The sequence below is a fragment of the Neofelis nebulosa genome, chromosome 5 (genome assembly GCF_028018385.1).
Source record: "Neofelis nebulosa isolate mNeoNeb1 chromosome 5, mNeoNeb1.pri, whole genome shotgun sequence".
NCBI classification, from domain to species: domain Eukaryota; kingdom Metazoa; phylum Chordata; class Mammalia; order Carnivora; family Felidae; genus Neofelis; species Neofelis nebulosa.
Window position 1 is genome coordinate 34,995,963 of NC_080786.1, and position 24,415 is coordinate 35,020,377.

The 24,415-nt window shown below is 37.2% G+C and overlaps 1 protein-coding gene across 1 annotated transcript in view; it reads right to left on the reverse strand.

The window, feature by feature from the left end:
* Nucleotides 1-24,415, reverse strand: part of COPB2 (COPI coat complex subunit beta 2) — a 31,144-nt gene that overhangs the window by 1,258 nt on the left and 5,471 nt on the right. Inside the window, exons 2-18 of the mRNA XM_058730032.1 lie at nt 23,200-23,337; nt 19,653-19,739; nt 19,328-19,454; nt 18,337-18,485; nt 15,859-16,005; nt 14,901-15,000; nt 14,141-14,283; nt 13,441-13,640; nt 11,441-11,551; nt 9,642-9,730; nt 9,451-9,557; nt 8,154-8,297; nt 7,399-7,529; nt 6,888-7,095; nt 2,946-3,056; nt 1,552-1,766; nt 54-146 (exon numbers count right to left, since the gene is read on the reverse strand). Of these exons, the coding sequence (XP_058586015.1) occupies nt 54-146; nt 1,552-1,766; nt 2,946-3,056; nt 6,888-7,095; nt 7,399-7,529; nt 8,154-8,297; nt 9,451-9,557; nt 9,642-9,730; nt 11,441-11,551; nt 13,441-13,640; nt 14,141-14,283; nt 14,901-15,000; nt 15,859-16,005; nt 18,337-18,485; nt 19,328-19,454; nt 19,653-19,739; nt 23,200-23,337 (2,300 nt within the window). The remainder of the gene's footprint in view (nt 1-53; nt 147-1,551; nt 1,767-2,945; nt 3,057-6,887; nt 7,096-7,398; nt 7,530-8,153; nt 8,298-9,450; nt 9,558-9,641; nt 9,731-11,440; nt 11,552-13,440; nt 13,641-14,140; nt 14,284-14,900; nt 15,001-15,858; nt 16,006-18,336; nt 18,486-19,327; nt 19,455-19,652; nt 19,740-23,199; nt 23,338-24,415) is intronic.

Genomic DNA, 24,415 nt, shown 5'->3' on the forward strand with positions numbered 1-24,415 from the left:
GTGTGCTCTAGTTTTTATCTGAACCATTTGTTCCTAAAATTAAAAGTCTGTACCTTGAAACCTGACTAGGTAAGTAAGTCCGGGCCAGGAAGGCAGCTTCTGGCAGTCGGCCAGTTCTAATCAGGAGTTCCAGGCAAGCATCAAGCCTAAAGATTAAAAAGGAGAGGCACTAATTATCAAGAATAAACAACGAAGTGTAGATGTAATGTTGCAAAGTCAGCACTTCCTCCCCAGCTTCCACACATACTCCTCATTTCTGTCACTGAGCCATTAACTGGTCAGCACCAGTGTGTTACATAATCAATGGACTCCAAGAGTGTGAGGGGTAGGGCAGTTGGTGACCATTTTCAATCTCCTAATAACCTATTTTAACAATTCCTAAGAAGAACCTAAGGGGGCTTTTCAAGACCAGCTAAGGCAGCTTATAAGCAAGCACATTTTAAGAGCTTTCAGGGGATATGGGAGCAGAAACTCGATTTCACAAGTGGGAACATCGAGGGCGGTGTCTCGAGTGTGGGCTGTGCGCAGCAATGTAGTGATGTCCAGCAGGGCAATGTCCTAGCATCTATTTGGTTTCTTTTTCGAAGTTTGATAAAGTGGATAATGTGTTTTAGAAGTTGTATGTTTTTCAAAAAAACAAAACACAGGTTTTTGGATATTAGAAAGGTAGCAGTACATACACCACACACATTACCTACCACCCTCAGCATCAAATAAAAGTCATAAACAATATTTTGCAGGAACACATGAATACTAAATATGATAAAAACAAGTGGCATAAGAGCAACTAATAATAGTATTTCGGAGTTTAGGTCAGGTTTTGCTATCAAGTAAGTTATAAAAAACTTTCAGGATATTTTTGGGTTTTTGAATTATGGACCTATTCCTACACATATGCAAATTTACAAACACATTATAAATACACATTGGGGTGCACAAGGTTTCTATAATGAAGCATGAGGTTTAAATGTATGCAGGGCAAGGTTAATGAATACTTCGTGTTTTACTTCATAATATGGTCAGCTAATGTTGAGATGATCTGGTCTGCACTGACTGCTAACTTTCAGAAGTATATGACATTTTTATGCTTTACAGTTGGGACTCAAATCTAGAAGTAACTGGCATCCTAAACCCCTTTATTCTTGCCATGGACAGGTCAGAATTACCCAATTTGGGCAAAATTATTTGCCTTTTGAGTACTATGGGAGCATCACAACAGCCTCCTGCCATGGGAAAATAAAATGGCTCAGGCAGGGAGAGGCAGGGCTTTTGAGAAACGGCTTTCATGTTTCTCTCAGTCCAAACCTCCTTGAACAGCTCATTTTGCTCAGACATTTCGACCAAATTGGTAAGAACATCCCTTGCTGAAGGCCAGTGCCACCAAGGTAGGACTGTGCTCCAACTGCCCCTACTAGCCAGGGTCTAGGCCAGGCATCCATCTGTCTCTTTCCAGGGTTCGTTCCTCTCTCAACCACCCTCAAAGTTGGCGAGTGCGGAAATCAGTGCTTTAAATTACTACACTCACCTTTTAGACCTTGATTTGATACTTACTTGCCCTGTAAAAAGTAGCTCATGAATGCCACATTATTCTTGCCGTCTCTCTCCGCACCCTCTGCTAGTTTATTCACCATACTAGCATTTCCAGAGGCAGTGGCCAAGAGCAACAGACCCCCATAATCCTGTGCATGGTGCAGGCACTCCTGGGCGAGGCCAAACTGACATTTACTAATGGCAAGTTCAGCAAGTTGTTTCCACTTCTGCTCTGACTGTAAGAAAGAGTTTCCAAGTAAACACATCTATGGAAATAAACATTTGAGTTTTCAACATCAATATTCTTCTGTTAACCTGAGTATTACTGTGCTGATAATGGGAGATATTTTACACATATACTGAGCTGTGCTTGTTAAATTGGTTCTATCAATCAAAATAAGAATGTAGTGACAAAATGTGTAATGAGAAAACAAGTTATTTGCATATACAAAATTCAAACACAAATCAATTTTAATGATGCATGAATAATCATCAAACCCATGTTATTTTTATTTTGTAATTACCCAGTAAGACTAAAAGTAATACTATCTAATTGGAATTTTAAGGTAATTAGATTGTAATTATTTTAATGAATGATTTCATACCATTTTTTGAAAGAATAAAATTATTTCATACATCCTTAAATATTTAACAGTAATATTATCTGTCATTTGTAGCTTCTCAGAAATCAAAATACTACACATTTAGATTATCTTAACATAGCTGAAATTTATTTAGCACATTTGAAATGAATTTACCAATAAATACTACATGTAAACCATGGTTGGGGGCCCCTCGATATGTAACAGTTCATTAAAATGTCATTAAATTGTGTCAAAATATTAAAATCTTTCTTTAAAACCAACAACTTTCTCACTAATTTGGGATACTGGCAAATTAGTGCTTTGTCTGCACTCCTAGAGTTCCCAGACTATAATATCTAGTATCTTACATCTTTTGCAAAACAGATCTCCTATAAGCTATGAAAACATTTTTTCCTCTTTTTTTTTTTTGAATGTTTATTTTTGAGAGAGCACAAGTGGGGGGGGGGCAGAGAAGGGGTGGGATGGGGGGAGATAGGATCGGAAGCAGGCTCTGTGCTGACATGGGGCTCAAACTGAGGAACCACAAGATCATGACCTGAGCTGAAGTCAGACGCTCAACCAACTAAGCCACCCAGGTGCCCCCAAAACACTTCTTAAATCAGAATGCTAAGAATATCTGCAGTAAAATCCATTTAATTTAAAGACTAACAAAATGCATTTTTTAAAAGATCAAAGAGAGGCACTAACGTCACCAAAGAGTGTCCCTAATGTGCATTTCGGAAAACTTTAATGGAGAGAACTTACACTAAACACACGTAAGTACCTACTAACTTTTGCATTAGTTATGAAAAATGATGACTTAGTACATACCTCTGCTTCTACTGCTAATTGGTATGCAATTTTTAGTTCTCCAAGCTGAAGAGCAAGTTCAAAGCGATGCTCAGGATCTGTGGATACTGTAAGAGCTTGTTGCTTGAAGCCCTAAACAGAGAATAGATGTAACAATGCGTGGGCAGTCTGTCTGTGTAGATTTACAGTGCACACACAGCAAATCATCATTGATCCACTCCCTCTTGAACTAAGAATACCCTGCTGACATAGAAACCCCACGGCCTAAACAAAAGAAATAGAATACCCTTTAATGATAAGACAGAAAAATTAAGGAGTCATTAAATTAATTGGTAAGAACCAACCCAGCAGAGAGATTTCAGTCCCACAACGCTGTTTTCTAAGCAGTGAAAGTTGACTGATGTTAGCTAGATAAACTCCTGTAAAACTGGTAAAATCAGAAATTCAAAAGTAAACAGCTGTCAAGAACAAGATTTTGGAAACTTGACTGAACAAGAACCATTTCAAAAAAAGAAAGGCACAGTGGTGTAGACCTAGCTGTTCATAATCTACTCACTAAGCTAGGCTTAGAGTCATCTAGTCCAGTCCCTCAAAGAAAAGCAAGTCAAATGTAAAAGTCTTCCTTTCAGTTTTTCGTAATCTAGGTCATTTGGCAAACATTTGTTTCCAGGTCCTAATGCCAATCAGGTATCCTTACCTAGGACTTTACTATTGGTCTTACATCCACTTTATTTATCAGCCAGCGTTCCAGAGGGCAGGAAATCTAAAACTGTCTTCCATTTTCCACTGTGTCATAAAAACAGGCTTTAAAACCAACTACTGTAATTACCAAATTAGCTTCTCCTCTAAGAGTACTGATGGGAGTCTACACTATGGTTAAGTTTTTCAGCTCTATGAATGCGGTGTGTTGGACAAAGCTCAGACTTCAAGAGACTTCACTGGAATGAGGAACGATGCTCAGTTACAGGGGGGTTAAGAGGGAGGAACTGGGCAGCTTTCCAAGTTCCGGCTGGATCTTCAAGATGGCTGTATCACTGTGTTTAAAATGTTTTAACTTCCCAGACTATCCAAGCTGTCCCTCCTCTCGTTCATCCATCTGAACAATGTAAACAAGGCATTCTGAATAATCTGCATACTCCTTTTCTTTCCTAGCAACTGGTGTAAATAATAAAAATCCAAGAACAGAGTATATAAGATCTATGGAACTCATCAGACATAAGCAAAGCAGATGAAATTAGGTGGACTAAATCAACTTTTGTTTTCCCCCAAATCCCCACTGAAATGACACTAAAAGGATTCTTTTTTTAGGAAACAAATTCTTTTTTAAAAAGTATTTATTTAGAGAGAGAGTGGGAGAGGGGCAGAGACAGAATCCCAAACAGGCTCAGCGCTGTCAGTGCAGAGCCCTACATGGGGCTTGATCTGAGGAACCATGAGATCATGACCTGAGCTGAAATTAAGAATTGGAAACAACCCAACTGAGCCACCCAGGTGCCCCTAGGGCATAAATTCCTTAGGATACAGAAAGACAGAGGAGACCTCTGTAACAAAATTTTGGAAGCTAGAAAACTGGCAGAGGAATTTAAACAGTTAAAACACTAAAGAAAACTAATCCTAAATCAGGAGTGAGGACAGCATAGAAACAACTTCATTCACACATCAGGATCCCCAGTGGCATCTCATGGAAGGCAATGCTAAAATAAACAAAACTGCCTGAAAGTCTCTGTAACAAGCAGGTAAGAAACAAGATACCCCAGGTCCCCACTCCTCTCCTCCCCCAACCTCTGGACACACACAGAAGACAGCAAGTTTATTCCTCGAAGAGGATAAACTAGAGGGTTTCCAGTCTGAGGGATATCTTATACATCTTTCAAGAGGAAAATAGGAAATTATGAGAATAGAGATTGAGACTAAATGAAATACCAGATGCTGAGACACCAACCTGTTTTCTACTTTGCATCCAGAATGATGGTGATTTAAGCTCAATCTTACCCCTTGGGCTGTAAACCCTAACCAGCCTAAGGGGTAACACTTACTAAAATATCAACAACCTGCGAGCTATATGTCAGCTAGAACAGTACCTGGTGCAATGTTCAGTGTTCATTAAATTCATAAGATGAACATATGGACCTTGAGCATCCCTAATCAAATGGCCCAGCCACATCCATAGTGTGAAGTCCGTATCGAACAAGACCTCTCACAAATTCAGGCCTTTTATCTGCTTCTTAGACCTCTCCTCTTAAATGAGGGCCTAAGGATCATCAGATGCGTGAAGAAAATCTCTAACAGGAAAGGCACAGATCAAAATGAACCAATAACAGCAACCTGAAGGAAGCATACCATGAAGGAATAAAAGAAAACCTCAAAACAACAACAAAACCTATCATTCAGACCCTGAGAGAAATAAACTTTTATCCATACACAAGAATAAGATTTTAAAAGTACAATAATAACAAAATGAGACTAGTGTAGGTGGCCTAACATTTCACTAACAGTTCCACAAAGAATACAGAAAGCTAAGGAAGGACATCATCAGAGAAATGAATCAAGAAAATCTCTCAGAAATGAGTGTCCAATTAAATAAGCTTGTCTAATACCCCAAAAAATGAATTTGTTCATAATTGACCTCTACCAAGGCCCACCATCATAATATTTCAGAACAATAGGGACAAGGTCCAAAAAGCTTCCAGAAAGAAAAAACAGATCAGGTACCAAGATCAGTAATATAAAGCAGTAACACTTCAATAATAACTAGAAGCTAGAAGGCAATGGAACAAATGCCTTCAAAATGTTGAGAGAGAATTGCCTCCAGCCTAGAATTCTGTATCTAGTTAAATAGTCAAATAGGTTTTAGAGGAGAACAATGGCAGTTTCGGATAATCAAGGTCACAAAAAACTTTACTTCCAATAATAATCCTTCTCTCAGAAAACTACTGAAGGACATGCTCCAGCCAGATAAGGGAGTAAACCAGCAAAGAAGATAGGGGATACAGGAAACAATGGATCCAACTGAGAGGCAAAAGGAAGGCCCAACCTGATGGTGAGGGGATATCCATGATGATAGGAGATTTCAAGGAAATCTGGAGAACCACCAGAATCTAGTGAGAATTAACTCTAAGTACACAGAAAAATAAGCAAAGGAAAAAAGACAACTCCAGGGAAAACAATTGCAGGAAGGGAAAGCTACACTATACTAAATGGTTCAGCTGTGAGCAGTGTTTACATAGCTCTAAAAATGTAAACACTGAAAACTGATGTAATCAAAATCATCCAACTATAGTGGGAGGAGGACAGAAAAATGGCATGTATGTTGTATAAGTAGCAGGAGAGAGAAAGGTAAACCCTCATCTTCTACAGAGTGTTAAGTCACAAGAAATGCCTAAAGCTCAGTAACAGCATACATTATCTAGAGATGTAGAAATAAATTCCAAGAGAATCAACCAAAATAATTAAACTTCCACTTCCTTTAGGAAGCAGATATGATAGAGGGAAGGAAGTGCTGCTTTTTTTCCTTGAGCCTTGAAGAACTTTATACTTTGTGCACAACTTTGACTTAAAAACACTCCATTAAGAAAAAAACCTACCACCAATGCTAAATTTTATGTTATGTATATTTTACAATTAAAAAAAGAAAGAAAAGAAAAAGAAAACCCTGCTAGGATAGAGAGAGAAAATGCAGGGCAGAAATGAAAATATTGATAGAATGGAAAAGAAGTCTACAGAAAGAGAAGACTGATAATCATTTCCAACAATTAAAGAAGGTACTAAGGGCATTAAGAAAGGACAAGGAAGCATATAATAAGTGACTTAAGTTTATAGGAGAAATTCCACTGCCATAAGGAAATCAGTGGCAATAAAGAAATAGTATTTTCAAATCCACATTAACATTCTTTTAAATTACTGATTTAAAGAAAAAAACCCACAAAAGAAAACAAGCAAAAAGACAAAACAAAATCCTTTTACCTGCTTTTCCAGAAAGTGTGCAACTCTGGTCCTCTGTTCTTTTGGAATGGTAGGAAGAACTTTATCAGCCATGCTAAAATCCCTTCGCATGACAGCTGTCTGGTATTCCAGCACTGAAACCAAGAGAGAGTAGCTAACGATGTTCAGTTCTTTATCCCCCAGATAAAGCCTGTTGTCCTTAGGAATATAGCCCAGAAGATACATTGTTCTGTAATAGAAACAGAAACTAATTTAGGAGTAGGCCCAAATTAGTAGGTAAACACACACACACACACACACACACACACACACACACACACACACACACACACGCTACCTCCTGCTCAAAATCTTTCCACTTTGATGCAATTTTGATCAACAACAGCCCATCTATTAAAACTCTAACACTGAAAAATCAGGCCCATCACTGCTACAGGCCAGCAATAAGTTTCATTTAAAAAAAAAAAAGAAAAGAAAAGTGTAATTTTAAATTTAGGATGCTTAAGACACAAGCAAAGCAATTCTCAGTTACCTATCCAAGTGGGCAATGGTGACTATTTCTCCTCCAACATAATAATTTAATCTGTTCACAGAACTCGTGTAAATGAAGCAATCGCCTACCCACAGCCCTGTTTTCACAATTTCCTGAATCTCACCAAGAACCTGCAGAGAGAAGAGTCTATTATTACCTTATTCAGCATTAGAAATCCTGTTACAAAAACTGAATATGATTGGGGGTGATAAGGGAGATTAAGAAATGCAAAGTAAAATCCTACTTCAAGAAAGAAAATACTTCCCTGGAATTTCTATCTTCTTTTTTCATTTACAAACAGATTCCTGGATGAGTATTTATAATATAAAATCTCACTGCTGCATCAAAGCTGTTGATCTAAATTTCTTATATACATGAAACTGGAATAGGAAGTATTTCATAAAATCTTCCAGGAACATCTCCACGATAGGTGATTTATCTTTACCACTTGAGAGCTCATTTAAATCACTGGGTAAAATGTCTTAAGACCAAAACACCTTCTAATTTCCTTACTGAAAGATATCAAAGTCATCTGAAGATTCCCTAAAATCAAAGTGCAAATAAATATCTTTTAAACATATATACTTTCAAACTCTGATCTTTGAGCCAAGGCTTTAATCTTCACATTTCACCAGACTTCCTTAAATGTTTACTTTCCTCAAACCTAACTTAACAGAATGTTAAAATCAGTGAAGTTGGGTTACACGCATATAAATCATTTAAGAATGAAGGTAAAGTTGTGCTGATGCAGTCACCTCAAAGGCATCTTCAATGCCATCTTCTGTAACTCCTTCATGTGTTTCCTGTGCAGCCAAGACTTTCTCCGACAGATACTTAAGGATAAAAAATGACTCCTCGGTGGCAATACAGACCAGCTCTCCAGAGTCAGACCAGAAAATCTACAACATGACAAACAGAACAGACAAATGGTTTCGGATTTCCGAGTGGTATGACAAACTGCTTACGCTTTGTTTCTTACAAGATTCATCTTAGGACAGTAAGTACGCATTGAACAATTTTATGTAGTGCATAGTGGGTATATACATACGTACACAGATACACGAACACACATATATATACATACACATGTGTATGTATATGCATTTAGAGGGTGGGCTGGGCTATTTGGTCTAGAAATGGAAAGACTAAAGGGAGACAGGAAGGAAACTGTCAGTGAACAGTGGATATAATGTAATTTAGGAGCAGCAGCCTATTCACTATTGCTCTAGAACAGTGTTTCTCAGCCTTTTTTTTTCCCATTATCACCCACATCCACCCACCCAGGAATGTTTTTAGACATTTTTCTCCTAATCACCCTCACCTACAAAATTTTAAATCCATAGAAACTATATATATATTATACATATGCAATTATATAATACATGTTATATATAAAATTATATAACATATATATGCACACTGTATATACACACATATAATATATATACTTGCATAACATATAAATACATGTGAATATCTATGCTTTATAGATAAAATTTTCTTCATCCTCAAGAAGCAATTTTTGCCGTTGGGGTACTAGTGCTCACTCAGAATGCATGCTATAAAAGATAGAACCAGGACCCAAGAGAGGTGGATTTGTCTCCAAAGAATTTTGTGACAATGAAAGCTGTCAAAGAAGCAGGTAGTTCCATAAGGTAGAAAACTTTGTCACTGGAGACATTTACCTAAAGTTTAAACAGCATCAGGGAAACTATGAAAAGGCTTTCTGATCTGATCCTGGATCTTTCCAAGTCAAGACCTTTCTGACTTCTTGTCTTCAAAGCAGGCTTTTCATACTCTGTCAAACGCCATTTAAAATATGAATAGCACTTGGCATTTGTATAAGTTTTCCTGCTTTTCAAAATACCCAACATCTACCACCTCATTCAAATACTGCAAGTCTGATTTTCTAAGTAATCTTGAAGTAAATGACACTGTGTCCAACACAATGGAACCAGGACAGCTGGGTACAAGGACATTTCTTTGCCTCAGGGACTCAGAGCTTCTCACAAAGTTACACATTCTAAAAGTGACAGTGAAGGGAAAACTCACATGTTTGGGCTGAATTTCAATTCTGCGTATGAGTTCTGTATTGTCCCAGTCATAGAAAGCTAAGCCGTTTACAGATCTGACTCCCAATAAGAAGCCTCCATAGATACCTGAAAAGAAAAAAGATTTTTGGGTAGATGTTTCTGAGCCATTGCAAAGCTTCTAAAAATCTATCATTTATAAATAGCACTCACTTTCTGCTCCAAAATCTGGTTTAAAGGATTTTTTTTCCTTAAAGTTCTTAAATATCTTTACAACACTGTTGCTCTCTCTTATTGCATATCTGGGGGGAAAAGGAAGGCAAACACAGCATGTTATATACCAAACCATACTTCCATCGAATGTCAGAAATATCTTCAGGTATACTTGAGTAATGACTTATGAGTTTCACACTGTCTGTTACACAAATTATTAGGGTTTACAAGCTATTTTAAAAACTGAGAAAGACCCAACATCCCTCAGTAGATGAGTGATTAAACCAACTGTGGTACATTCATGCAATGGAACACTGCTCTGCAAAAAAGGCGACCAATTACTGACTCATGCAACAACATGGACGAATCCCAAAAATACTGTGCTGAACAGAAGAACCCAGACATATAGACTGGATATTGGAGTTTCATGTATATGAAACTCTAAAGACAAATCTAATCCACATGGTGAGAAAAAGCAAATCAGTGACTGGGGCCAGGGAACTATTAAGGGAAAATGAGGATTTTCTGGGGATGGTAGAAATGTTCTCTGTCTTTGTGCTGGCGGTTATAGATTGTATACATTTGCCTAAAGTCACTGAAATGTTCACTTAAAATAGTACATTTAATTCTGTATAAATTATACTTCAATAAAGGCAACTTAAAAAATAAAAACTTTTGTTAAGTGGCTCAAGAAGTTAGCCACATTTGGCAACAACTTACAACACTGTGTATATTCAGGCGTCTTGAAAAAGGGGGACTGTGGCTGTTGCTGGACATTCAAGAGTATTTAAGGAAGTGATCTGATGAGTGTTCCTATCAAGATAGGAAAGATGCTGAATAGGACCTTAGCTGGATAAAGCTAAAAAAAGAAAGTGAACTATCAAAACAGAGAGGTATGGTGAGAGAGGTAAGAATTCATGAACTACAATTTTGTTTAGGATGAAAACAAAATACATTTAGAAATGGAACTGTGTATATATGAGTGTATTTAGGAAATTTATGAAAAGATCAAAACAAATTCCTACTCTCAGTGTATCTTTTGTTAAAAAATTTAAAAACATGCATCTTATATGCAACACTGAGGCTCAGGTTACTCTGTTGAGGGCAGGGGCAATAAAAAAATATGGAGGAAACAAAACTAAGATAACTATGAAGATGTACGTCAGTTGTGTGGTCAGGTAGGGGGATTGGGGGGAAGTCCTGGTGTTTATTATGAGCACAAAAAGGAATCAAAAAAGAACCACTCAGTAACCAGTATCTAGAATAATTATAAGAAATTATAAATAACCAGTATCTAATATGATAATTCAGAGTTAAATGATTTTTCCTGTTTTTAATAAGAATATTTTATGAACACTCTAAATTCAAACAGAATTTGTTTTAAAAATAGGGGGTGGGTAACATCACAGAAAATACGTTTTAAAAAAGATTCAATGAAGTTAGCATCAAGATGACATCAGACTGTAGTCTCTCCCAACTAGTTCAGGATCCTGCAGCAGCTCAGGACATCAGCTCATAGGGAAAGCCTACCTCGTCTTGAGCCCATAAGCACCAGGCCCAAATGCAGGCTCCATCAAGGAAATGGGTGCTGGGCCCCCAGTTTAATGGGATTAGTGGATCAGTCTGAGTGAACCTGCTGCATACTGAACACAGAAAGGGCAAAGACAGCTCTGGTGAGAACTGTTCTTGAAAGGGAGAAGCACAGCCAACACCGAGCCCTGGGAACATGATTCATACAGCCGCACACAGATGACCCATCTGCAGTCAGGGCCAGCGGGACAGCACAAGCCAAAACTTACTCTGAAGAATCATGGGCCCATGCAAACTCCTGGGCAGATCCAAAGCTCTTGTTTCTCAGGGCCATTGCTGTATAGATGATGTACTCGCCATCACCACACACCACAACAAACCTGGAAATTATGGAAGCCAGAGAGAGAGAGTAGGATCAATGACACGTGGAAGTTATGAAACACTGATTTCTCTGCGTAATAAAATATTTCTGATGACAAATGCTACTTCGGTTGACTTTTTTAAATTTTTTTTTTTAACGTTTATTTATTTTTGAGACAGAGAGAGACAGAGCATGAATGGGGGAGGGCCAGAGAGAGGGAGACACAGAATCTGAAACAGGCTCCAGGCTCTGAGCTGTCAGCACAGAGCCTGACGCGGGGCTCGAACTCATGGACTGGGAGATCATGACCTGAGCTGAAGTCAGCCGCTTAACCGACTGAGCCACCCAGTCGCCCCTTCAGTTGACTTTTATAATTGAATCTAATATCTTCTGAAGTTATACATTTCTTCAAATACAGAGCTAGACATAAATATTTTATCAACAAATCCCAAAACATATCATGAACATGGGCATTTGCTGAAAATCTTACTGCAGTGGCCTTCTCTTATAAGCAAAGGAGACTTGAGGCAGGAAGACAAGAATGGCTGCCGATGCACAGGGGGAGGATTCTAATAATACAACGGATACTTGTTGAGCACCAAGATGTCTAGAACTTTGCTCATTACATTTACACCATTAGGAGGCACTATTTGTTGCAAGACTATCTTAATTTTAAAGCACATCACTCAAATGAATAAAAATACTCATTTTTAATGACTGTTAAGTTTATCAAAATAGAGTATTTTAACATTTAAATAATCAGTAAAAACAGGATGTTGCACAGTCGAGTAACATTTTCTCCACAGATATAAAACAACTCTATTTAAAGTTGTATTGGCTGTATTGGCTGCTACCAGATTGCCAATGCTGAAATGCAAAACTTACAGGAAGAAAAAGCTTTGTGATATTTATAATGCATTCTTAATCTTCCTAAGAAAATTACATTAGAAATAACTGTGGATGCCATTTACTGAATGAGGCAGCATACCCGGTTTACATAATTTGTCTTTTTCAATACTTAGCACAGAATTATAAGATGCCCAGATCTATTGTAAGTGACTTTTAAAGAACCACAGGCTTAATTAAAACTCATGCTTGAAACTCCTCTCTTAACAAGACGTTGGGTGCTTTCTAAATCTTAAGAAACGAAACTGATGGTTCAAATTATAGCTAAGAAGCAGAATTATTACCAGTCCCCAAATTGTTTCTTTTTTTCTAATATAATTTATTGTCAAATTGGCTTACATACAACACCCAGTGCTCATCCCAACCCAAATTGTTTCAACGGACACAAACTTCAGAGTCTGCTTTTCTTCTTAAGTCAGTAAGTATTTAGAGCACCTAAGTACATGTTACCTGCCCTCAGAGAAGCACAAGGACACAAACCCAACACATTTAAAATGAGTAAATATAGGGGCGCCTGGGTGGCTCGGTCGGTTAAGCGTCCGACTTCAACTCAGGTCATGATCTCATGGTCCGTGGGTTCGAGCCCCGCGTCGGGCTCTGTGCTGACAGCTCAGAGCCTGGAGTCTGTTTCAGATTCTGTGTCTCCCTCTCTCTGTGACCCTCCCCCGTTCATGCTCTGTCTCTCTCTGTCTCAAAAATAAATAAACATTAAAAAAAAAATTAAAAAAATAAATAAATAAAAATAAAATGAGTAAATACAAAACTATTTAACTGTTCAAAATTGCATGGTGGGACAAAGCCAGGAAGGCAAATATGCTTTCCCCTTGCATGCCAACTTAAATCAACTGGTAGGGTTGCCTGTGGCCATGCTGAGGATTGTGAGGCCAGGGCAAAAGCTCATGAGGAATGCCCACCCTAGAAGAAGAGCAGCATATACTGTGGATTTGCAAACCCACATATCTAACAACACAGAAGCTCAGAGAGAGATAGTGGTTGACTTACCGCCCGTTAGGATTGTGCTGAATGGTCTGAGGGTATATTTCACAACTGCCCATATCCTTTACTGCCAGTGGCAGTCTTTCTCCATCTTTAATTTCAGCATCTCCCATTGCTTTTAGGTTGGCCTGCTGGACTTCTGAATGCTTGGCCCAAATTATCTTTCCATTGGCATCCATGGACATGGCAGGTTCCTCCCGACCAAGCTAGAAGAATTAACAAATGGCTCGTAGCAATAAAAAGAAAACAAAACCACAAAATAAACACTTTCTATTTTTGTTTAACAGAGGGCTCCATCCTTTCACTTTATTTTTTTTTAATTTTTTTAATGTTTATTTATGTTTGAGAGAGAGAGAGAGAGAGAGAGACAGAGCATGAGAAGTGGAAGGGCGGAGAAAGAGGGAGACACAGAATCCGAAACAGGCTCCAGGCTCTGAGCTGTCAGCACAGAGCCCGACGCGGGGCTCCAACCCACAAACTGCGAGATCCTGACCTGGGCCGAAGTCAGACACCCAACCAACTGATACGCCCAGGCACCCCTCCATCCTTTCACTTTAAACCTCCAGTGTTTAATCTCTTGTGCTTGCTTAATGAAAGAAGAGCCAGTTTAATAAAACTGGTGACTTGGAAGATGACTGTACAAAAATACAAGGAAAACTGCTTCCACTATGTTCATTTATTCAGAGACAGTATAATTAGAGATTACCTTAACAATGATGCTCCCTTCGTCATAGCCCAGAGCAACATTGTTGGACCCTCTTAGACTGGCCACGCACCACACCCTCTCCATTCCATAATTTAATGTGCTCTCAAGGCGATACGTGCTTGAATGCCAAATACGCACGGTTCCTAAAAAGAACAATGTGAATACTCCCTTTTAATTTGAACATCTAACGATGGATTAGGTCAGATGAACCAGCCACAGCGAAGTCCTTTTTATTAGCTTCCTGGCAGCGTAAAGTTTTGATCTACAGTCTGTAGGTGATTTTATCAAGTAACAAATAAACAGAAAATTACAGGTAAGAAATATGATTTTCCGTGTGAAATAATGTATTTCCCGGGCACAGTGCCTACTATGTACCTGCAGATGCTTGATACACATGATCTTTTATGTTCACTATAATCCTGTGAGGTGGATATGTCTGTTCCCATTTCATAATCTGCCCAAACCACACATCCATGAAGTGGCAGTGCCTGAATCTGACCCCAAGTTTGTAGACTCCAAAGCATTGACAGGCTTTTTCAGTTTTTCGCTAGGACTTCTGGGTGTCCTTTTATTTAAATAATAGAGTCAAAACACATTAGGATGATGACGACGATGACAATAACAATGTCCCTTCATTTTATAACTCAAATATTCTATTCTAATAAAAACAGCAAACCTAATTACAATGCCGGGCACTACCTGGCTTAAATATCTACTTTGTAATTAAAAGCACAGGAATAAACATACATTTCTAACTTACCGTCTTCTGAACCTGTGATGATGATTGGCAACTCAGGATGAAAACTGGCACAAGATACATTTTGGGCATGTCCCTCCAGTGTCTGTACACAAGTTTTATTCTGTAATCAAAAGACAGCAAGACACAGAAAACATTTTTTGTGTGTGAAAAGTAAGGAACTTATCTTTAATTTTTCCAGTGCACATACATTATAAATGATAGTAGTAATGACAATCTAAATAGTATTTGACACAGAAAGTTTTGAAACACAATTATCTTGTTATGTGCATACTTTCTCTAACTCTTTGATAGTACAGGGAAATGTAATTGCAACCATCCTATTTAAAGAAGAAAACACACACACCTCAAAAGATCTGGTTTTCATTTGAATATTTTCTCGCCAAATTCCTAAGGTAATGTCTTTCATATTTTTATTTCTGTACTTAAGCACAAATTTGAATAAGGTTCTAAGTAACACTGATTTTCTAGGCTTCATTTTATTAACTGTTTATGGACATTTTGATGTGAGAAACAAAAAACAGAAACTGAATCTGTCTCTTAGAGATAAAAAGCATAGTAACAAGAAATCATAACTAGGTTTGCAAAGTCTATGTGGCAAAATGGCTATAGCATGGCTGTGTCATGATATTATTAATCTGCTAGTTTCCAATTATAAACAAAAGTTTACCAGTGAGGATATTAGAAATGTAATAATTCATTTTCATCGAATGTTTAAATTTCTAATTTCTACTTTTAAATGAAAAATAAACATGATGGCATTTTATTTTTAAAACCTTGACAGGCATTTGTTTTCATTTTTATGGAGAACTCTGGGATCACTGTTTAGGTGTAAATACTGAAGCCTGAAGTTATTTTGTGCTATGAATGGAGTTCAATAACCCAAGTTTTAACTGTCCTGTAAGAAACAACGAAATCCATGTCTAACATATGGCAAAGTAAGGTTATGAAAAAACTGTACCTGATAGTCCCATATTTTAACAAGACGGTCATCTGCGCCTGAAATGAGGTATGGTTTGTCGCCACCACTGTAGTAATCAATGCAATTCACGCCTTTCTCATGTCCCTCCAGAGTGAAGTTTGGGGAGGAAGACCCCAGCTGCCACACCTTTAGAGAACAACAGCATCTGACATTCAATATGGTGACTCGCCTTTCACAAGGCAGATCCACCACACTTCTGACATTATATAAAACACCAAAGCACAGGGGAGGGAAACTAAAGAATGTACATTTTTTTCACCCATTTGTTTCTGTTGTTTCTTACTTTACTTGAATTTCTAGGGGGTAGAATAACTATGGCATTCTCTGAAAATTCCAATTGCCAGGCTTCATCCCTAGAGATTTTTCTTTATCCCTAGAGATTCCCTAGAAATCTAGATTTTTAATAGAAACCCCAATGGTCCATAGGCTATAGTGTGAAGAGTAATACTTTAAGGGTAAGAAATGATTTTATGAGAATTTTAACATAAAGATCATGAAAGTGAATTTAAGAAGGTCTATTAAAAAGAGAAAATTACCACTTAACTAAAAAATTTTAAGTTGTAAAAGTAGTCAAACATTACTAGAGCACTAGTATTGAGCTTTACCTTTACAAATATTTCCTGAGTGCCTCCTACACGGGAGGGGAGGGTAAAGATGTATAAACAAATGTTTACCATTGACTGGATCAAACACACTTTACTAGAGCCAAAGATAAGACAATTTATGTTTTCATGATATACCTAATTTAGTGACGCAAATCTGAAACTAATTCAAAGTTTCCAACTTATGTCAAAAGCAAGGACAACCCAGCAAAAGGAAAAAAAATAAGGCCAAAATGCTAAGATATTCAGAGAGGTATCATTTAATAATTATCACACAAATAACATGTACCATTTTCTTTTTTTTTTTTTTTTTTTAATTTTTTTTCAACGTTTTTTATTTATTTTTGGGACAGAGAGAGACAGAGCATGAACGGGGGAGGGGCAGAGAGAGAGGGAGACACAGAATTGGAAGCAGGCTCCAGGCTCCGAGCCATCAGCCCAGAGCCTGACGCGGGGCTCGAACTCACGGACCGCGAGATCGTGACCTGGCTGAAGTCGGACGCTTAACCGACTGCGCCACCCAGGCGCCCCAACCATTTTCTATAAGTTAAAGGAAAACTAACAAAAATGTTATACAGACGTAAGTATACACACGTAAGCAAAAGTTAATGCAATATATAATTTTAAATCTATGCATGTAGAGGCATTTTAAAAATCATAATGGGAAAAGGAGTATGGCTGCACTCTTGCATCTTGTATTAAGCATCTAGTACAAGCAAGGTACTGTGTTGCTTGCTACTGAGTATCTGTTTGAGGGAGTGGAGGTGACACATAGTTCCTGCCCCAAACATCAACATTTCGGGGGGATACAGATTTCCATACACACATCAGTTATCATTCAAAATGAAGGCCATAATGGAGACAAAAGGAATGGAAGGAAGGGACTGAGCAGGACTGCCTCTGTCTGGAGATGAAATGGGTGTCTGAAAAGAGCTTCTCAGAGTAAATAATTGTGCTAAGCCTTGAAAGATAAGTAGTTCTCTAGAGGGGAAAAAAAAATCAAAAGGGAGAATAGAGAGTGTCACAAGCAGAGGTAATAGCTGAATATGGTTATGTGAACATTCATGGCATCTCTAGAGAATGGTGGATAGACCAGGGTTATAGGAGATATCTCATCATATTAGCTGTGGCTAGTCTTGGAAACCCTTGTAGTCCACACTAAGGTATTGGAACTTTACTCTCAGACTGGGAACTGAAAGATGAAACCCATGTTATAGAAAGATAATTGGCAGCAGTATGGATAAGTGGAATAAGAAAAAGAGAATGGAGGCAGATGAAATTTAAATGTAAAATAGATTAACAATCAGCAGAGGTCAACAATGAATACACTAAAAGGAAACAGGAAATAGAGGAAATACACTAAAAGGAGAGGGAACAGAAGATTCTGGCATTTTTCTTATTCTGGGTTTGCAGTGGTTTAGGTGGTTTAAAAGTCTTTCAGTATACTGCTTTGATATGGAAAAACACTCCTTCCATTAATAGCACCAAGTTGCAGTTAGAGAGGGAGGGAGCCAAACCATAAGAGACACTTAAAAACTGAGAATAAACTGAGGGTTGATGGGAGGTGGGTGGGTGATGGGTATTGAGGAGGGCACCTGTTGGGATGAGCACTGGGTGTTGTATGGAAACCAATTTGACAATAAATTTCATATTAAAAAAAGAGCGCCAAGTTGCTACAATATTCTTCTAAACAGAATATGTCCTTCTGGATCAAAGTGAGAGATCCTATTTTGACTTCAATATAAGCTTTTGAGAGAAACTTATAATCAGGAATAACTTTCTGGGCAGCCAGGAGTAAAATACCTAAACAACTGTATTTTACCAGCATAACTGATACAAATAGTGGACACCCTACCTTGATGGTCCTGTCCAAAGATGCACTGGCAAACTGGTTGTTATCTTTGGGATTAATCACAATCTGCATAACATAATGGGTGTGTCCTTCAAACACTTGTGAGCAGGACCATTTTTTATCCCAGTCCCAGAGCTTAATAAGCATGTCATCTAGACCAAAAGAAAGTCTCAAGTTAGTTGCAATTTATATTTCTTTCAGTCAGAACTAAGATGCAGTCTTTGTGCTTTTTAAGGCAGCAAATCTAAGAGAAATCATACATTCCATGACTTAAAGAATCAGAACTGAATACATTTTTCAAAATCCTTATTTATCCTAAGAATAAACTTAACTCTACACAAGAGCGGAGATAAGATACAGAAATTACTAATGGCAAATACAAAAGTTTCATGAGAAAATTTAAGAAAGCCTCAGTGGGCTTTACAGAATGACAAAAGAGTAACACAAGTTTGATTAGAATCTAAGTATGACTGAATAACGAGGTCGGTGACTAGGGAATAAGCATTCCTCTTATATGAATGGCTAAAAAAAGCTTTGAATTACTTCTCTCAATTTTAACTTAAAAATGTTTCAAAGAACCATTACCAATTCAATGCAACTTGTCTTAATTGCCCTCCAAAGAGTCCACTGTTTTAGATGGAATACCAGCGAGCAAAGTAGCCCAAGTATAACCTGAGTAGGGTATATGGCAATCCAGCAAAAACTCACTTACCAGCATGTAAATTAGCTTTCTGTTCAGATGTTTAATCATCTAGACCTGTAGGCCTTCCCTGACAGGAACTGGAACAAGTGCTATACAAATCCTAAGCAGAGTTGATATTTCATTAAATACAAAAGCAAGCAGCATTGATAGCACGCTAATGGATTTAAATAGTTTAAAGGCTGCTTGGAATTAGAACTCTACTTGTAATGGCAGTGAAAGAATTGCACGTCTCGCTGAATGAAAATGAATGACTCAAAGAGATGCACGTAACCAAAAGAAGTCACTTCTTACCGCTGCTAGTGAGAATGAAAGGCTGGGTTGGATGAACAGCAATACAGCGAATGTAGTCCGAGTGTGCTTCAAACATATGAACCCTCTCCAGAGTGTTGTAATTGAACACTCTGATCTGCATATCATCCTGGAAATGAAAATCTAGAAGTCATTACTACTGTTACGAAGTCAACTGCACAAGAAAAGTGGATTATAGGCTCAAGGATTAAAGTCCAAGCTTCAAAACATTACACTAATTAGAAAATCAAGAATTAAATCATCCACATTATCACTGACCAGTTCAGAAATTGAACCGAAGGGATTAGAGATTCACAGAATTACTTACCGCTCCTGTCACAACCCAATTCTTTCTTGCAACAAACTTTGCAGCTCGAACAGGAAGATCACATACTTCAAATGTTTTCACCAGTGTCTTTAAAATTAATAAAAACACATACACTTTGAGTTATGAGAAAATAACTGAAGAATCTATTGTTCTATTTAAAACATCTATTTATTTAGATCACTTCTAATTTAAAAATATTTTCAGGCTAAAATACAAAAGTTCAACAATCAAATGAAAAACACAGACCAATCTTCTCTTCTTTAACAGTTTCAAAACTAAAATACTTACAAAGGATAAAAGAGAGCAAATGTCCACAAGATGAAATTCCAGATCCTCTGTGCTCCAGCCTGCCCTTTCCTTTCTCTCTAGCCTCACCTTTGGCTACTCCCAGCCTTACCTTTCCTCCTCCTGAAAACCTACTCACAGATCCTTACACTCCCCTTTCAAAACACAGCACCTTCATAATTATGTGTTTAATGTCAATCTTTCCTACTAAGCTCCCTGAGGGCAGGAATCTTTTCACCACTGTATTTCCAGAGCTTAGAACAGTGGCTGGCAAACAACCAGTGTGTAACAACTATTTGTTAAATGAATTGGCTTAATTTGTTTATTTATTAAAGCTTAATTATTTATTTAGAGAAAGAAAGACACCACAAACAGGGGTGGGCCAGAGAGAGAGAATCCCAAGCAGGTTCTGCACTGTCAGCATGGAGCCTGATGCAGGGCTTGAACTCACGAACTGTGAGATCATAACCTGAGCAGAAACCAAGATTCGGACGCTTAACTGACTAAGGCACCGAACACCCCTGCTTAGTTTTCTTTTTAAAATTAAACCCGTCAACTCACAAAATAAACTCCTAAAAAAGATGCAGTTGTTTTGTACATCTCAGCAATATGTTTCCATACAAATGCTGTTTACCTGTCTTTAGTGAAGTTATGCTTTACACAGTGATTTAGATATCTCTTCAAGTTGTTCAGAATGGAATAATATACACAGGATAAAAGTAGATAACTAGGAGACTCCTCCTAGAAAGAACAGGGATAAATGCATCTTTTTGTCCTCCTACTTTGATGCCTTATTTTTTAAAATTCTGAAAATCAAGCTATCATTTTGCAATATCTTTTTTTGTACCAGAGAGTAATGGAAAAAAGTACAATCTTACTAACTGATGAACCATGTGCACTAAATAAAAAGAACAGAAGCTAGTAAACCTGAAACTAATGTAACATTGTATGTCAACTATACTAAAGCAAACAAACAAAAACTAAGTTACAAAAAAAAAAAAAAAAAAAAAAAAGAATAGAGACAGACCTCAAAGATTCTTCACACAAAGACATTAAATGGGGAAGCTCCAACCTGTACAACCACTGTCAGTTGATTACAATACAGACACTGAGAGCAGAAAGAACATGCAGTCTCTAAGATGACGGACAAATCCACGAAAGCTTATGAGTAGTCAATAAATCCAGGGATCTGCTGAGCCGTACACATAAAGCAGCTGCACAACAGTCATGGTTCAGGTCCATGTTAAGTGCTATGACTGATACAAATAACACAAGAGACGGTCTCCACATTCTAGAACCTAAACAGTCTAAACAGGAGGAAAGCTATACACTCAACAAACAATGTAAGTCAGGAAAATAATGACTAATACTTGTATGGTACCTTACAGGTCTCACACACAATTTTATCTAATTGGATTTAATCCTTTTGATACTCCTGTGATATAGGGAAGGCAACAATATCATCTTCATTTTAGATAATTAAACTGAGCCTTAACATGGTTAAAAGGCTTGTCCACACCACTTAATTGGCAGGATGGCTTCAAATTCCAACATACTGATTTTTTTAATCATTGGACTCACCACCTCAAAGATGTATTTGAAATTCAAGTACATTTGAATGTACTTCCAAAAACTTTTTGCCTCTTTCAAGAATTTTGCTCTCAATATACATGAGTGCCAAGTAGCTTCTGTTGGTGATAGAGGGGAAAAAGCAGGGAGAACCAAAAGAGACAAACCATTCAACAAAGACTTACTAAGTATCTACTATAAATCTGTCAGATATGCACTTGGAGTAACAGTAGGAAATAAGACTAGGATAATCCCGGTCCACCTCAGAACCACCATTCTTGAAGGAAAGAAGGAAATTAGACAAGTTACCAATGAGGTAAATTATGAAAGTGGAAGCAAGCGGCCCTGCCAGAGGGCACAGGAGGGCACAAAAGAGAAACATGAGGCAAAGTGGGTAAAGATAAAGCAGAGTTACAGTACAGGAAAACCTAGAGAAGGGTAAGGCAAGTACACCTGGGATTTAGAACATATTACAGTGAAATGACAGCTGAGAAATGGCTAAATGGAGCGGAGACAAGGGATCCCCAGGAAGAATTAGGAAGCGCAGTGAGGGCTCGGGGAGGCACCAACATATCTGTTTAGCATAAAATCACAAAGATTTTAAACGTGTGAATGCAGGAGTATATCAAAAAAAAAGCAATTAGCATGCATATTATCTCCATTAATACAAATGGATTCACAAGATGAAGATGTGAAATTGCAGAGGTGAGAATTCCTGATGCAGTGAAATAGGGATAAATGGAATGTTCATTATTCATTAGCTCAAAAAGTAATTATTGAGCGCTTCCTACGTGTCAAACAATGTTATCAGCAGTAGCATAAAGCAGAGAACAAAGCGTTAATGGTTATAAATTGTCACTGATGGGGTTTTGGTTTAGTGTGCAGTCATTCTGTGTCATTAGTGACATAAGACTATAACGGTGTTTTTATGTTTATTCCTGGCCTTGATTTCCTAAGCCTATTTTTGCCATCTTAAATTATTCAATGTGAGGTTTGTCGGGTATTAACTTAAACGTGGATGTTGAAGGTAATTATTGTATAAGTAGACACAGAAGTGTATGGAATATTGCTGACTATATGTTCTGTATTTTGAAGGAAAAAGATCAAGAATGGTCAACAAAAAGGAAAATGAGACAAACCAATTTGAAGGTTAATTATTTACTCAGATGAAAAAGAGCAAAACAAGCATGTAAGGCAGACAATCCATATAATGCATATTTTAATATGTGTAATCAAAAGCTGACTATAAATACTTCTCTGACATACTCTATAATTCATATGGCAGATTGAAAGTCATCTGCAAATAATTATATCGAGTACTTGGGAAAAATAAATAAAATTAAAAATCCCATTCTTAGGAACGTTAGAATATTCACTGAATAGAAAATTAAGTACTATTAAATACTTTATCTAGAGCAAGTGACCTTATATTGGTGGCAATTTCCTTAATTTCAAAGAAAAGTTAATACTACCTATGTCAGAATTTAACATTTAAATATTGTGTATGACAAGACCCAAACGTTTTATCCCACAAGCTATTACCCCATAAATGTTAGTTCTGCTTTACTGAAAATACTTTGTACCAATCTATTTGAGAAAGCAGTCTGCATATAGCTAGTGGATTCTATTTCTTCTCTTTCATTATAATCACTGTCTAACACACTATTTCTAAAAAGTCCTTAAAAATTCCTACCTGTGTTTCATGATTCCACACGCACACACTGCCATTGTAAAGACTTGCCAACATCCATGGCTCTGTAGGATGCAAATCCACACTCTTAACTCGATCTGATCGAGCAGTTAGCTTTCTCTTTATATCAAGTCGCAGAGGCTAAGGAGAAACAACATCAAAAACCCACAAAACATTAAATTGCTATGCCAAATAAAACATATTTGAGATCTCAACTGAAACACTACATTAACACGCATTAATAGGCCTATAAAACAATTCAGTTTTTACTTTGCTAAACTGTAGGCACAGTTTCAAGTCTAAAGCACCTACTTCTTCACTCATAAAAACATATGAGTACTTAAGTTATTTTTAATTTACAGTAGTTGTTGTCAAACTTGTTGGCTTCAGGAATCTTGTACACTCTAAAAAAATTTACTAAAAAGCTTTTGTTTATGAAGTTTATATCTATTGATACCATGTGAAATATTAAAATTGAAACAACTTAAAAATACTTATTAATTCACTTTCAAATAACAAAAATAAAGTCATTACATGTTAACTTAACATATTTTTATGAGAAACAACTATATATTCCAAATAAATTTAGTGAGAAGAGTGGTAGTGTTTCACATTTTTGCAAAACTCTTTACATTCTATCTTAATAGGAGAAAGTTGGTTTCTCATATTCGCTTTGGCCTTCAATATGTTGTTCTGGTTGATGTATATAAAATAGTCTCATGAAGATATGTAGATGGAAAAAGAGAAATATTTAAATAACTTTTTTCAAACAGCTATGAATATTCTTCTTTCATACACGTTAAAACTTGACAAGTGGTAGTTTCTTAAAGGTTAGTTGCAATATGAAAACTGAAACCTGATGTGGGGCTCGATCTCATGAACCATGAGATCAGGCCTGAGCTGAAATCAAGAGTTAGACACTTAACCAACTGAGCCACCCAGGCACCCCTTATTAAGGACACTGACTTTTAACTTACAAAAAAAAAAAAAAAAATCTGTGGTAATGAAGAATATACTAACAGTACAATTTGGTGACACTATACCAGTTCAGTTTTATCTTCTATTACTTTTACACCAACAGTGCAAATTATCAACATAGTGAAAAAGGCCAATAGTGTCTTACTATAAGGAAAACAGTTTTAATTTGTGAACCTCCTGAAAAAGAATGGGGGACTCCTAGGAGACTGCAGATCACATTTTGAGAACCCTTGGTTTACAG